The sequence below is a fragment of the Garra rufa genome, chromosome 5, assembly GCF_049309525.1.
Source record: "Garra rufa chromosome 5, GarRuf1.0, whole genome shotgun sequence".
In the NCBI taxonomy this organism is placed as follows: Eukaryota; Metazoa; Chordata; class Actinopteri; order Cypriniformes; family Cyprinidae; genus Garra; species Garra rufa.
Genome location: NC_133365.1, coordinates 54,794,765 through 54,808,318, shown reverse-complemented (window position 1 = coordinate 54,808,318; position 13,554 = coordinate 54,794,765). Strand labels below are relative to the sequence as shown.

General features: G+C 37.5%; 1 protein-coding gene across 1 annotated transcript; it reads right to left on the bottom strand.

Moving 5' to 3' along the window:
- Nucleotides 1-307: 307 nt before the first annotated feature.
- Nucleotides 308-9,739, bottom strand: LOC141334931 (cytosolic phospholipase A2 gamma-like). Its single transcript, XM_073840156.1, has 14 exons — nt 9,717-9,739; nt 8,299-8,410; nt 8,054-8,196; nt 7,771-7,969; nt 3,951-4,053; nt 3,729-3,869; nt 2,821-2,886; nt 2,681-2,737; nt 2,138-2,263; nt 1,835-1,975; nt 1,315-1,392; nt 1,082-1,236; nt 536-701; nt 308-456 (listed from the first exon to the last, which is right to left on the bottom strand). The coding sequence occupies exons 1-14, from the start codon at nt 9,737-9,739 to the stop codon at nt 308-310; spliced, it is 1,659 nt and encodes a 552-aa protein (XP_073696257.1).
- Nucleotides 9,740-13,554: the final 3,815 nt, after the last annotated feature.

The window sequence follows — 13,554 nt, the reverse complement described above, 5'->3', positions numbered from 1 at the left end:
TTCTGCATCTGCAAATCTGTCTGAATAAACAAATAATGGTGTTAATGGGTCTGGAAAGACTACCTAAAAGTCAACAACTTAGATATTGCCACTTTTTTTTTTTTTTTTTTTTTTGAGAAATCAGTTTGGTGAAATAGAGGTAACCGATGGTCCCAAAATAAGTTGTCTAAAGAACAAAAGACTAAAGAATGTGTCAACATTAAGAGTAAGTGAAACATTATTTTAAATTTAAAAAAGGAAAAACATTCAAAGTAAAGACTTTGCCGCCTCGTTGTAGAACGTTGCACATCGTTGATTTTCAGACTTTTCACCCAACGACCGCTCGAATCTGCTCCTTCAGCTTCTCTCTGTTGTTAACAATATTTTTGCCAGCGACTTCCATAAGATCAGTGATCATCTCAGGGCTGTACGAACCTTGAAAGGTGGCATATTTGTTCCTCCAGGTCTCAACATCATCTGAAGAAACAGTAAAACACTTATAAGCACATATTATACTTGCATTTAAGTTTCAATCAGCTAGACAGTCTTAACTTGCCTCCACAGTTGGCCACATTAAACAGAGGGATGTGAATCACGGTTGGAGCATTTTGGCCTTTGAACACATAGAAGTCCTTTGGTTTCTCCACGTCTTCACTGGGAATGTTGACTTCAGGGAAAGGGATGTTAAGTTTCTTGCACTTCTCTGCAGCTTCTCTCACCGTCTGCAGTGGAAAAGCAACACAGCATTATTTTATTGAACAGGGTTAGAGATTTCAGTTGAAATTAAAGTTGTTATTCAGTGAAATCGTCAGGTTGAGATGAATGGGAATGCTAGTGGATGCCTCTCTCCAGCTGTTATAGAAAAATATTGTTTAAATGAAATCATATGCACTTACATTTGAATGGTTTTAATGGTTTTTATCTGTTTAAATGATATACAGCATTTGTAATTATCTTTCAGTGTTTTAAGGTTAGTGTGACCTCTTAAAAGCTTTAAAAAACTCCTATTGTTTTCTACTGAACAAAGAGAAATGATGATTTCTAGGGGATCTATTCTTTTAACTTTTATTATAGTATGTCGTTTTATGAATTAATATAATACCATGAAAGGATCGCCATCACTGAAATCCAGGGAAATTATAAGGTCAATGTTTCTTTCTTCTCTCAGCACTGAGAAATAGGGTGAGTTGTTCAACAGTCCTGCATCTTCATAGTCTCTCGCTTTACTTTCCAGAAGAGCGACAGGCACTGCTTCATCTGAGGGATCACAGCATATGAGTCTGTTTATTATATTATTCAGAATGAGTTGTTAGGTTTTCTCAGGTTTGTTCTCACCTGTCATTTTGTGGAGGAAGTTATAATTCCTGCCCCAGATCCACTTATTTACGCATGTACAAATGCTCAAGAAAAGATCTGAAATATAAATACACAGCGGTTCTTAAATTTAGCAAAGTGTGTTAGTATATTCTGTATAGTGTTTTTCTGCTGATTGATATTTCAGTATAATGTCTCAAGCTTTTTGCTTTAAAGTAGGGGTATGCAATTTATTTTCGAAAAATAAATTTTCGTTTCAGTCATAGTTTTGGGTGAACAGACTTTTAACAGAGGGACAGAAATCAGAAGTTTCCTTAAAATTATCTTCATTTGTGCTTTGATAATGATGACATGAGTAAGTAATTAATGAGTGAACTGATCCTTTAAATAGTCATGTTTATAATTATTTTCATGCAAAATTTCTTCTGTTGCATCAGTTTGTTAAAAAAATGAAAGCTTAGGACTTCTCGGTTTATGCATTTAGAAATCAAAAGAGAACAATGCTGTTCAAATCATATGTTATACAGACAATTTAACTTACCAAAAGGCCCCAAACTGAACGAACGCAAATCATTACATACATCCTTAGTGTATCGCTTCATATACAATTTTGCAGCTTCTTTATCAGCGAGATTCAGTTGTTCAATTGGAAAAATCAGACTACGTCTGCCTCCACCGAACTCTGTAAAAGAGAGAAACATACTTTTAGTTTTTTTCTGGACAATTACGTTTATTAATATTAAATGTGTCTATTCAGAAACATCATATCATTCAGATGATAACTAGACTCTAAAAAGAACAAAAAAATATCTAGTCACCTGTATTTGAATTTTAACACTCTTACCGTTCATTGTTATTCTGATGGTTCGATCGAGATCAGAAGGATCTTTGCCATTCAAAACAGAGAGATTCATGTCCACAAGATCCATGAGCACTTGGTAACACTTTTCTTCAGTTGGAGCTTTTGGGTCTTTTAAAGAAAACACACGTTGAACAAATATAAACACACTGCAAAATGTCTTGAATGTAAGTGCTTTGCACCTCCTGATTCATCATGTTCAGATATAAGGAGTTTCCAACAAGCAAACATACACAGAATAGGGTTCATAACCCATTTAAGATGCTTTGATTCGAAGCTAAAATAAATGTAATGACATTCTCATGATCTGTTCGGTAACACTTTGCAATTAGATGCATAATTGTCCAAATCCCACTTGAAACTAAAATGAATTTGATGACATTCTCATGATCCATTCAGTTACATAAGGATTAGACTAAGATTAATACTTCTTAATTTTTGTTGTTGTTAGTAATTTTAATAGTTCAGTTGACTCAAAAGATAGAACACAACTATAAATAAAAGCAGAAATGCGAAGAAATGCTTTACCTTCACTCATTTTGTCAAACGTCCTCGTTTTTACAGGGATTAGTTTTTGAAAGAACTCTGTGAGAAAATGTAATAAGTTCACACGATACTGAAATGACCGTCACATTTAAGCAGAACTGAATCTTGAAATGCATCTGCACCTTTTATTTTTTCCCAGAAGAATGTTAAGATCTCGTCTTCATCGGCTAAAGCGCTGCCACACAGACCTGCAGGACATACATTAATGTTTAAGTGTATAATAAATGATATATGTATATGATAAATGAAACAAAAACATAATGCATTCAAAACAAAATGTTAAATATAACAGTCATTTGAGGCCTTAAATTGTTTGTTGTAAAACAGAAACTCACAATGCTGTTAATGCTGTTAAATTGCTTTATTTCTAACATTTCTAACATTTCATTTCTAACAAGTTTTTAGTTTGGCAGCGACTATTTGCACTGAGTGAAAATAGCATATTTTCTTAACGATGCTATTTACAATAAGTGCAAATAGCTATAGATTCTATTTACACTAAATTGAAATAGCAGGATTTTCTTACATTTATAACACTTATTGCAAATAGATGCAATCACATGCACCTCAGTATTGCAGTACATTTAAAACAGTATGCAGTAATTATGTACTGAGTGTAGTTTTAATTCAATTTATTAAATGGTACTGCCATTTTGGGCCTTCCCTACACCAACCAATACTTTATTTTCAACTTTTCAATTATGTCCTTTATTTTTATTGAAAATAAATGCCTTTCCAATATGATATGAGATTTGAAAAGGGAGGAAAAAAGTTCGCCAGAAGGGGGATTCGAACCCGGATTGGTCGCGTTGAAAAGAGTAAAACATGTGGTTTATCCTCTGCACCACTGGAGCTGACAATTAATAGCCATCTTTTGTAGTTTTGACTATCCATACCCCACACTGGTGGATGGAGTTAGTGTAAATAGCCTCTGCCAACAAGAGTGTAAATATACACTCCGTTATAGTTTTGTCACAAGTTAAGTGTTCAGTCTATGTTGATATTACTTTCCTGAGACAGAGTTTGTTACCTTGCAGGTACAGCATGTCCATTTCAGGCTGTTGTTTTTTCTTCGAGCCATTGTCAAACTGACTGCCGAAGCTGGATGTTCCCACAAACGCTCCAGTGAGGGAATAACCTGCTTCATGTGGGCTGATCTCAAACCAGGGGTCTGCAGACAGAAAACATGGCCATATAACAGCTGATATGAGCACACTAACTAACCTTTTTCTAGACACAATCCAACACAGACCTCCATCCTCCACCTGTTTGCTTTGTTTGTCAATCGCTGCATAAATGGGAAACGGGTCTTTACTGAGCTGGTTCCACTGATCCGTCAGTTTGTGTTCGTCAATCTGTAAAGGAAATATATATATATTTTTTTATTTTTTTTTTATTTATACAACTGTTTTTCTGGTTCACGAATCTGATTGGCAAATAAGAGTGCAATATTAGAGTCCAACAGCCGTTTCACCATCACTTCTCTTGTGGAGAAAACAACACTCCATTGTTATTTTGTTTATGTATTTACTGAACTGTTGTATAAATGCAATATCACACATGACTGTATATCGGCACTGAATACTTTGAATACCTGTGGCCTTACCAATTCGTTGTTCTGTAAATGTATGCTGTCTAAATAATGGGAAAAATGTGTGGAAGCTGCTAAATCATATAGAGTAGGACTTAGTAAGCAGGAAAGGGCGCAATATTTTGACAAACTAAAGTTAATAGGTGGTAAAGATGCATTAAGATATTTACATTTACATTACATTTACATTTATTCATTTAGCCGACGCTTTTATCCAAAGCGACTTACAATTGGGAATACAACAAGTGATTCATCCTAAGGAGGCAGATCAACATAGGAAGTGTTCAAAAATACCATATATCAGGCGTTGTTAGAAGAGTGCAGGCTAGAAGGAGAAGATCAAGAAAGAGAGGAAAAACAGGCTAGAAGGGAGGATTTTTTTTTTTTTTTTTTTTTTTTATTGAGTCAGATAGTGTCGAAAAAGATGGGTTTTCAGCAGTCGTTTGAAAGCTGTTAAGGAGTCTGCATTCCGGATAGGGGTGGGAAGATCATTCCACCAGGCAGGGACATTGAACGAGAATGTTCTGGACAGTGATTTAATACCTCTCTGTGGTGGTACAATGAGGCGTCTTTCACTAGAGGATCTCAGTCTTCTGGAAGGAGTGTAGATGTGTAATAGTGAATGGAGGTAGGCAGGTGATGATCCGGTGGCTGTCCTATATGCCAGCATCAGTGTCTTGAATTTGATGCGTGCTGTAACCGGTAGCCAGTGCAGGGATATGAAGAGAGGTGTAACATGGGCCTTTTTGGGCTCGTTGAAGACCAGTCGTGCTGCTGCATTCTGAATCATTTGTAGAGGCTTGATTGTACATGCTGGAAGACCAGCTAAAAGAGCATTGCAGTAGTCCAGCCTGGAAATGACCAGGGCCTGGACGAGGAGTTGTGTAGCATGCTCTGTTAGGAAGGGCCTGATCTTTCTGATGTTGTACAATGCAAACCTGCAAGATCGAGCGGTCTTAGCTATGTGGTCTTTAAAAGTCAGTTGGTTGTCAAAGATAACACCTAGATTTCTGGCTGAGGTTGATGGGGTAATTGTTGATGAACCTAACTGGATGGAGAAGTCATGCTGTAGAGATGGAGTGGCAGGAAAGATAAGGAGTTCCGTCTTTGCTAGATTGAGCTGTAGATGGTGTTCCTTCATCCATGCAGAGATATCCGCCAGGCAACCTGAGATCCGTGCAGCTACCGATGGATCATCTGGTTTGAAAGAAAGATAGAGCTGTGTGTCATCAGCATAGCAATGGTAGGAGAAGCCATGTGCCTGTATGATGGGGCCCAGAGATGTAGTGTATATGGAGAAGAGGAGAGGTCCAAGAACTGAACCCTGAGGAACCCCAGTGACCAGTTGATGAGTTTTGGATACCTCGCCTCCCCATGCCACTCTGAAAGACCTACCAGAGAGGTAGGATTTGAACCAGCGAAGTGAAGTCCCTGTAATACCCAGCATTGAGAGGGTGGACAGGAGGATCTGGTGATTCACAGTGTCAAAAGCTGCAGATAGGTCCAGCAAGATGAGTACTGATGATTTGGACTCAGCTTTTGCCGTCCGCAAGGCTTCAGTGACAGACAGTAGCGCAGTCTCAGTTGAATGGCCGCTTCTGAACCCTGATTGGTTAGAGTCCAGTAGATTGTTCTGTGAGAGGAATAAGGATAGCTGGTTGAAAACAGCCCGTTCCAGTGTTTTTGCTATGAATGGAAGGAGGGAGACAGGTCTGTAGTTGTCTATGAGTGAAGAGTTAAGTGTAGGTTTTTTGAGCAGTGGGGTTACCCGGGCCTGCTTAAATGTAGTGGGAAAAGTGCCTGTGAGAAGAGATGTGTTGATGATGTGTGTGAGCGCCGGTAGGATTGTAGGGGAGATTGCTTGGAGAAGGTGTGAGGGGATAGGATCTAAAGGACATGTCGTCGGATGGCTGGAGAGGAAAAGTTTGGTTACTTCTGCCTCCGAGCAAGGACAGAAGGAGAAGTGGGGAGTTCCAGCCGTGATTGTGGTCAATTTTAGTTCCTGTATGTGTGGAGCTGAGAACTTATTATTGATCGATGTAGTTTTGTCTGTAAAAAATGTGGCGAAATCATCAGCTGTTATAGAAGTTGTGGGAGGTGGTGGAGGGGGACAAAGCAGTGTATTAAATGTTTTGAAAAGGTTGCGTGCGTCCGGGGAATTGTTGATCCTGTTGTGGAAGTATGAAGATTTGGCTGTATGTACTTGGGTAGCGAAAGATGAGAGCATAGACCGATACATACTGAGGTCGGATGGATCCTTAGATTTGTGCCATTTTCTCTCGGCTGCCCTAAGTTTGGAGCGATGCTCACGAAGAACATCGGATAACCAAGGGGTTGTCGGAGCAGATCGTGCTGGCCTGGAGGAGAGAGGGCATATAACATCTAGACAGGAGGTAAGAGTGGAGCATAAGGTGTCAGTTGCTGCATTAGTGTCCAGGGATGAGAAGTGAGTAGGAGAGGGAAGGGAGGAGGATACTAAAGAAGAAAGATGGGAGTGTGAGAGAGAGCGTAGGTTTCTTCTAAAAGTAACAGGTAGAGGGGTTGGGGGTGCACAAGTAGCAAGATGTAGGTCAAATGTAATGAAGAAGTGGTCAGAGATGTGTAGGGGTTTGACCGCAATGTTGTCTGAAATACAATTTTGCATGTAAATGAGATCAAGTTGGTTGCCAGATTTATGAGTGCATGTAGTGATAACACGTTGTAGATCAAATGAAGCTAGAAGTGAATTGAAGTCAGCAGCATAGGGTTTGTCAAGGTGAATGTTGAGGTCCCCAAAGACTAGAAGTGGGCTGCCATCCTCTGGAAACGAGGACAGCAGCCCATCCAGCTCTTCTAAGAAGATGCCAAGTTGAGTAGGAGGGCGGTAGATTACCACAATGTTACCACATTTAACCTGTATGTACATGTAACATGTAACCTTTTCAATGTTACCACAATATTAGCCTAATATTATACATACCTGACTGGAAATGAGCACAAACACAAATGTTGTCAAGATTCTTGCCCTGGAAATCCTGGTTCAGTTTGGCCAACCACAAACGCCTTTTGTTCCTCAGACCTTTTTTTTTTGCATTTCTTTTCTTGATTTGTTATGCATTTAACTTCAATCTACAGTCTGTAGTAGTATAGTATGTTTATTCCAGTCCGACCAATTTTTGTACGCCCCAAAACATGATAATTGACCATTTTCAGCAGCAATAATCAGCAAAATATACACGTTTCATTTGGTTCAGTGGCATTGTTTAAGTTCTAAGTGAAATTGTTGAACTCTATTTTTTATCACAAATTACTTATTTCCCAAAATGTTGTTTATTACCACCTAACTATAGCAGGTAGATTTGTTGTATGTAATCAGGAGATGATTTATCTGTGCCTCAGGTTCCTTGGCATCCCATGATCAACAATCTAGTAAAAATACAGCACTTTAAGACTAAATGTGACTAGCAGTTCATGCAGTTTTGTGTTATGAATAGTGACAGACCTCTTTCACATATGTTGTGACGACCAAAGCTGCCCAGACGTCAGTCAAGCTGAAGTTGTCTTTCTTGTAATATTTCTTCAGTTTGTCATATGCGTCTCCCCAGCTGACCGCAGGGTCGTTGAGTCTTTTGATGATTTTGTCTTTCACAGTCTCTAGTTTGGTGGACCAGTTTGGTTCTTGGTATAAGGAGGCCATGCACCTTCAGAGAAGAACATACTGCTGTCATTTTTGACATTCAACTCAATTCAATCTCTCTGTGTTTGTTGTTTCTCAGGGTTCATACCAGGTGGATCCAGAGACTCCACTCAGATAAAGGATGCAGTCCAGAAGACCCGCTTTTTTGAGCTGAACCAGGGATCCCAGGAAACCCACCATGGCTCTTTGTCCTCCTCCAGAACCCAGTAATGCAATGTGAGGCACCTCATTCTGAAACACACATAGTTTAATGAAAACGTGAGCTACAACACTATTTGTTAGTCATTTCAAGAAAGAATAGTAGATAGAACTATAAAATATAAGATGTTTGACCTGACTGCAGTGTATCTTGAGTTTCTGCAGGCTTTGAAAAACAGTTTTTCTCCTTTTGTCTATAAACTTCCCCTCATTCGGGTGTAGAGAGTGTCCGATTCTCACCTCACCACTGCATTAGCCACAAAGACAGACAAACAGACAGACCAGTGCTGAATTTAACATCACTTACTTCTATTTCAGGGTCATAACCACCATAGAAAAGGTTAAATTGTCCCATTCAATATTTGATTTTTTATTTATTTTTTTGCCATGTTTGTAATTGAAAATATTGTTTGACATTTGGCATTACGTCATTCATGTAATGTGATATAATGTGACAAGTATAGTACGCATACACTATATTGCCAAAAGTATTGGGACACCCCTTCTAATGAACAAGTTTGGCTAATTTAGTAATTTCCATGAGTGCAAATCTTAGTGTTTAAGCATAATGATATTCTAGGGAATTGTGTGCTTCTAATTTTATAGCAACAGTTTGAACAGGGCCCTTTTCTATTCTAACATGACAATGCATCTGTGTATACGTCAAGGTTAAAAAAGAAGTTATCAATTCAGTCAGTGTTGAAAAACTTGACTGGTCCCAAACTCTTAAAAATAAAGGTGCTGTAAAAGGTTCTTCAAGCGATGCCACAGAAGAACCTTTTTTGGTTCCACAAGGAACCATTCAGTCAAAGGTTCCTTAAAAAAACATTTCTTGCTTACCTTTTTATTATCTAAAGAACCTTATTTGCCACAATAGAACCTTTTGTAAAGCAGAAAGGTTCTTCAGTTGTTAAAGGTTCTTTATGGAACCATTTAGACAAAAAGGTTCTTCTATGGCATCATAAAGCATCCCAGTTAAACACCTTGGGTGTGACTTTAAATGCAGACCTCGAGCCATAAACTCATCACCAAACACCAATTACTTGTACATACACTATGGACAAAAATATTGGGACACCCCCTTCTTTAGATCAGAAAAAGACACTTCCAAAACTGTGGCAGCAAAGATGGAAACATGATTCTTGTATTTAAAAAATGTATTTCCATCTCTGTTGCAACAGTTTTGGAAGTGTCTAAAATAACTGGACCTATATGTACAAGTCATTGGTGTTTGATGAAGAGTTTTTGGCTCTAGGTCTGCATTTAAAGCCACACAGGTGCTCAGATGGGATTAGGACCAGTCAAGTTCTTCAACACTGACTGAACCAATCATTTCATTTTGAACCTTGCCTTATACACATCTGCATTGTCATGTTAGAATAGAAAAGGGGTCCTGCTGTCCAAACTGTTGCTATAAAATTAAAAGCACACAATTCCATAGAATATCGTTATATGATTAAACATCAAAATTTGTAAACATTAAGATCCCAATACTATTTGCAATAATGAAGTGCACAGCTTCCATTGTTAGCAATCTGAGCATGGTTACAAACCTTTTCTGCTTGGATGCACTCATCTGTAAAACAAGAGAGTTGACATTGAAGTAAAAAAAAGTGAAAAAATTTAAGCAAACTTTTTTGATAAACATAATAAAAATACTTTGTCAATTATTAAGCCAACATTTTTTGTATTAGTGTGTTTGTACAGTATATAGTCTTTAGTTTGTAAGTCATTGGTAATGGCCTCAAAACATATACTCACTGCTCTTGTGTAGTCTTGTAAAATCCTGAGTTTCAGCAATAACAACAGCAGCCGTTGTCTCTCGTATCGGGGCTGAAGATGCTCTTTTATAAGTCACTGGATCGTCATGTGGGTGGAGATGGTGAACATGAAATTCAGTGAAAACGGGAAAACAGAAATCATCCGATAAAGCTTCAGGTTAAAGGATTACTCCGCTTTCAGAAGAAAAATTTCATCATAATTTACTCACCCCATGTCATCTTAGATATTCATGTCTTACTTTCTTCAGTCACAAAGAAATTAGGTTTTTGAGGAAAACATTCCATGATTTTTCTCCATATAGTGGAATTGGACAATGGTGCTTAACGGATTGAAGGTTAAAATGCAGTTTCAATGCAGCTTTAATAGGCTCTAAATATCTAGCAAAACAATCAGTCATTTTCTTAAAAAAAATATTTATACACTTTATCCACAAATGATTTTGAAGTTGGGGAAGTAAATGAGATTGGAGTTTTTCGACATTCCCTAACTGTCTTGAACCGGAGTGCACAGAGTACACATGTGCACCACAGAGCTAGACAAGACTATCATTTGAGGTTAAAAAGTATATAAATTGTCATTTATTTTAGAAAATAACTGATCGTTTTGCTGGATAAGAACCTTATTCTTCGGTTGGAATCGTGTAGAGCCCTTTGAAGCTGCAATGAAACTGCATTTTTAACCTTCAATCTGATTAGCAAACTTAATTTCTTTGTGACTCAAGAAAGAAAGAATTGAACATCTTGGATGACATGGGGGTGAGCAAAGTTTCAGGAAATTTTAATTTTGAAATTGGAGTAATCCTCTAATTGCTGAACAGGTTTTAAAACCATGACAATCTGAACAAAAAGTAAAGTAAACTTTTTTTCTTTTTTTGATTGATTGATTGATTGGTTGATATAATTTTTGGTGCAAAATTTGGTGAAAATTGAAGAACCTTATAAACGCTACTCTAACTGTTATATGCATGTTCATAAAAGAGTGGCGTTCCAGCAGATAACATGGGATGCAGGCCAAGCTGAGAACCACGTTTTGTTTACAGCAAAGGAAAGCCAGTTTCCTCTTCACTTACATGTACATTAGGGAAGTAACGATGCACTGCAAGCTGGTTAAAAAATAAATGCAAATATAATTCAAATTCAGTTGAGATGTTAAATGAATCGCAATACAATTAGGTGGTGGGAACTTACATGAATGTATCTCTGGAGAACTGACTGTCTTTAGAAAAGTTTAGATGGTATTTTCTTTTCATCTTGTGTTAGGATAGTCAAATCTAGCCTAAACCATGAAGCACTCACCTGCACAGCAGATTGAAGTTCTTCAGGAATGATGTAGAAGACTCTTCTTGTTTGAGGTTCAGTTTGTAGTCTCAGTTTTGTAGTCTCACGGGAGGCGATTGCCACAATAAATCATGTACCAGGTGTCTTCCACGCTTAATGCATGGAGCATCTGAAGAGTGGTTTACTTCTTAGACCTTTTATACTTTTTTTGGAAACATCCAACTACATAAAACGGATGTCCTTCCTCTTTCACTTGCACTGCTGCGTCTAGCACTCTTCCTCTTCTTCACTGTAGTCTTCGTCTGTCTCATCTCCGCTTGATGTTGCAACATGCTTTCTTCACCACTATGTATTTTCTCGTTAAGTTTTGCCAAACTCGGGCATCTAGCTTTCACAACTGTTGCCTATTCATCCTAACAAAGCAAGTGTTGCAATTGCAAACATTTTTTATATCAAAGCATATGTGACCATTCTTAAAGGGGCTATCGGATGCAAAACTCACTTTTCCATGTTGTTTGAACATTAATGTTGGCAGTTTGTGTACACAACCACCTTACAATGATAAAAATCCACCCAGTGGTATTTTTTTAATCGTTAAAAGTAATATCCCCTTTTTAAAATCAGGTCATTCTCAGCTTCTTGTGGGTGTGATAAAACACAGACAGAGGCCACTCCCACGATAGTTGATTGACATGACTGCCTTACCTTAGCCCCGCCCTCACCGAGCTGAAACAGTCCGACTCTGATCACCATTGTGTGACTCAGGTGCAGAGGAAGATGAGAATGTCTCTGAGTGATTGAGGTGTTCTGTTGTTGGATGTAATAATGAACATAGCAGTCGTCATTAACTCCCGACATCTGAGCCGCTGAAGATGCAGAGGATTAACATTACTTTTGGCTTTAATAAGGAAAGCACCGATCCCGATCTACATATGCATCTTTGCAAATGGCCTTTCTTAATAATGTGCTAGTTAACAAGTTTAGCAGCTAAATGAGGCTAAAGTAAACATTACGGCTCATCATCCGACGGCAGAGAGGGGCGGGGTGAGCAGAGCTCATTAGCATTTAAAGGAACATGCAACAGAGTAGCTCACTCTAAAAAGGGCTGATTTTGACAAGGTAAAAAGAGTGTTTGTTTTTTTACACTACTATTGAAAAATTTTAACCAAAGTATGTTATAGACTTCTCATTAAGACCCTAAAGAATCATATCAACTTGTGGAAATTCACTGGTATATTTGTAGCAATAGCCAAAATTGTATAGGTCAAAAAGATCAATTTTTCTTCTATGCCAAAAATCATAAGGATATTAAGTAAAGATAATGTTCCATTAAGATTTTTTGTAGGTTTTCTTACCATGAATATAAAAATGCAATTTTTGATTAGTAATATGCATTGCTAAGAACTTCATTTGGACAACTTTAAAGTCAATTGTCTCGATATTTAGACATTTTGCACCCTCAGTTTTCAGAATTTCAAATAGTTGCATCTCAGCCAAAAATGATCGATTTTTCTTTTATGCCAAAAATCATTAGAATATTAAGTACAGATCATGTCCCATGAAGATGTTTTTAAAATTTCCTACCTTAAATACAGCTAAACCTAATTTTAGATAAGTAATATGCATTGCTAAGAACTTGATTTGGACAATTTTAAAGGCGATTTTCTCAATATTTAGATTGTTTGCACCTTCAGATGCCAGAATTTCAAATAGTTGCAGCCAAATGTTGTCTTATGCATTTTTCTCAGAATTGAGTCACATAAACTCGCAATTCTGACAATTCTTTTAGAACTATCAGATATATTTCAGGCATAAACTCTCAATTCTGGGTTTTTTCTTGCAATTGCGACTTTTTATTTCACAACTCGTCTTTTTTTTTCTTCTTTTTTTTTTTACTTTTTCGATTTTTCTCAATATTTTTTTTTTTTTTTTGCAACCTTTAGATTCCAGAATTTCAAAGAGTTGCATCTCAGCCAAATATCGTCTTATCCTAACAAACCATACATCAATGGAAAGCTTATTTATTCAGCTTTATTATGTATAAACCGACCCTTATGACATGGTTTTGTGGTCCCGGGTCACATATGGTGTTAACATAACAATAAGCAAATAAAAAAAATATTGAAATGGGTTATTAGGAATATCAATGTCAATATCCAAAAACAATGCAGTGGTGTGTGAATACAGTGAAAGTGTAAACTCCTTCACACTTTCAGTACTCAAACACACCGCTTTTACTGTCACCGAACTTTACTGTGGGAACCAGGCACTTCTCAATGTCCTCGCCTTAGAACCAAAATGATTGACTTGGTCTCAGAGAATGGGTTCTCAG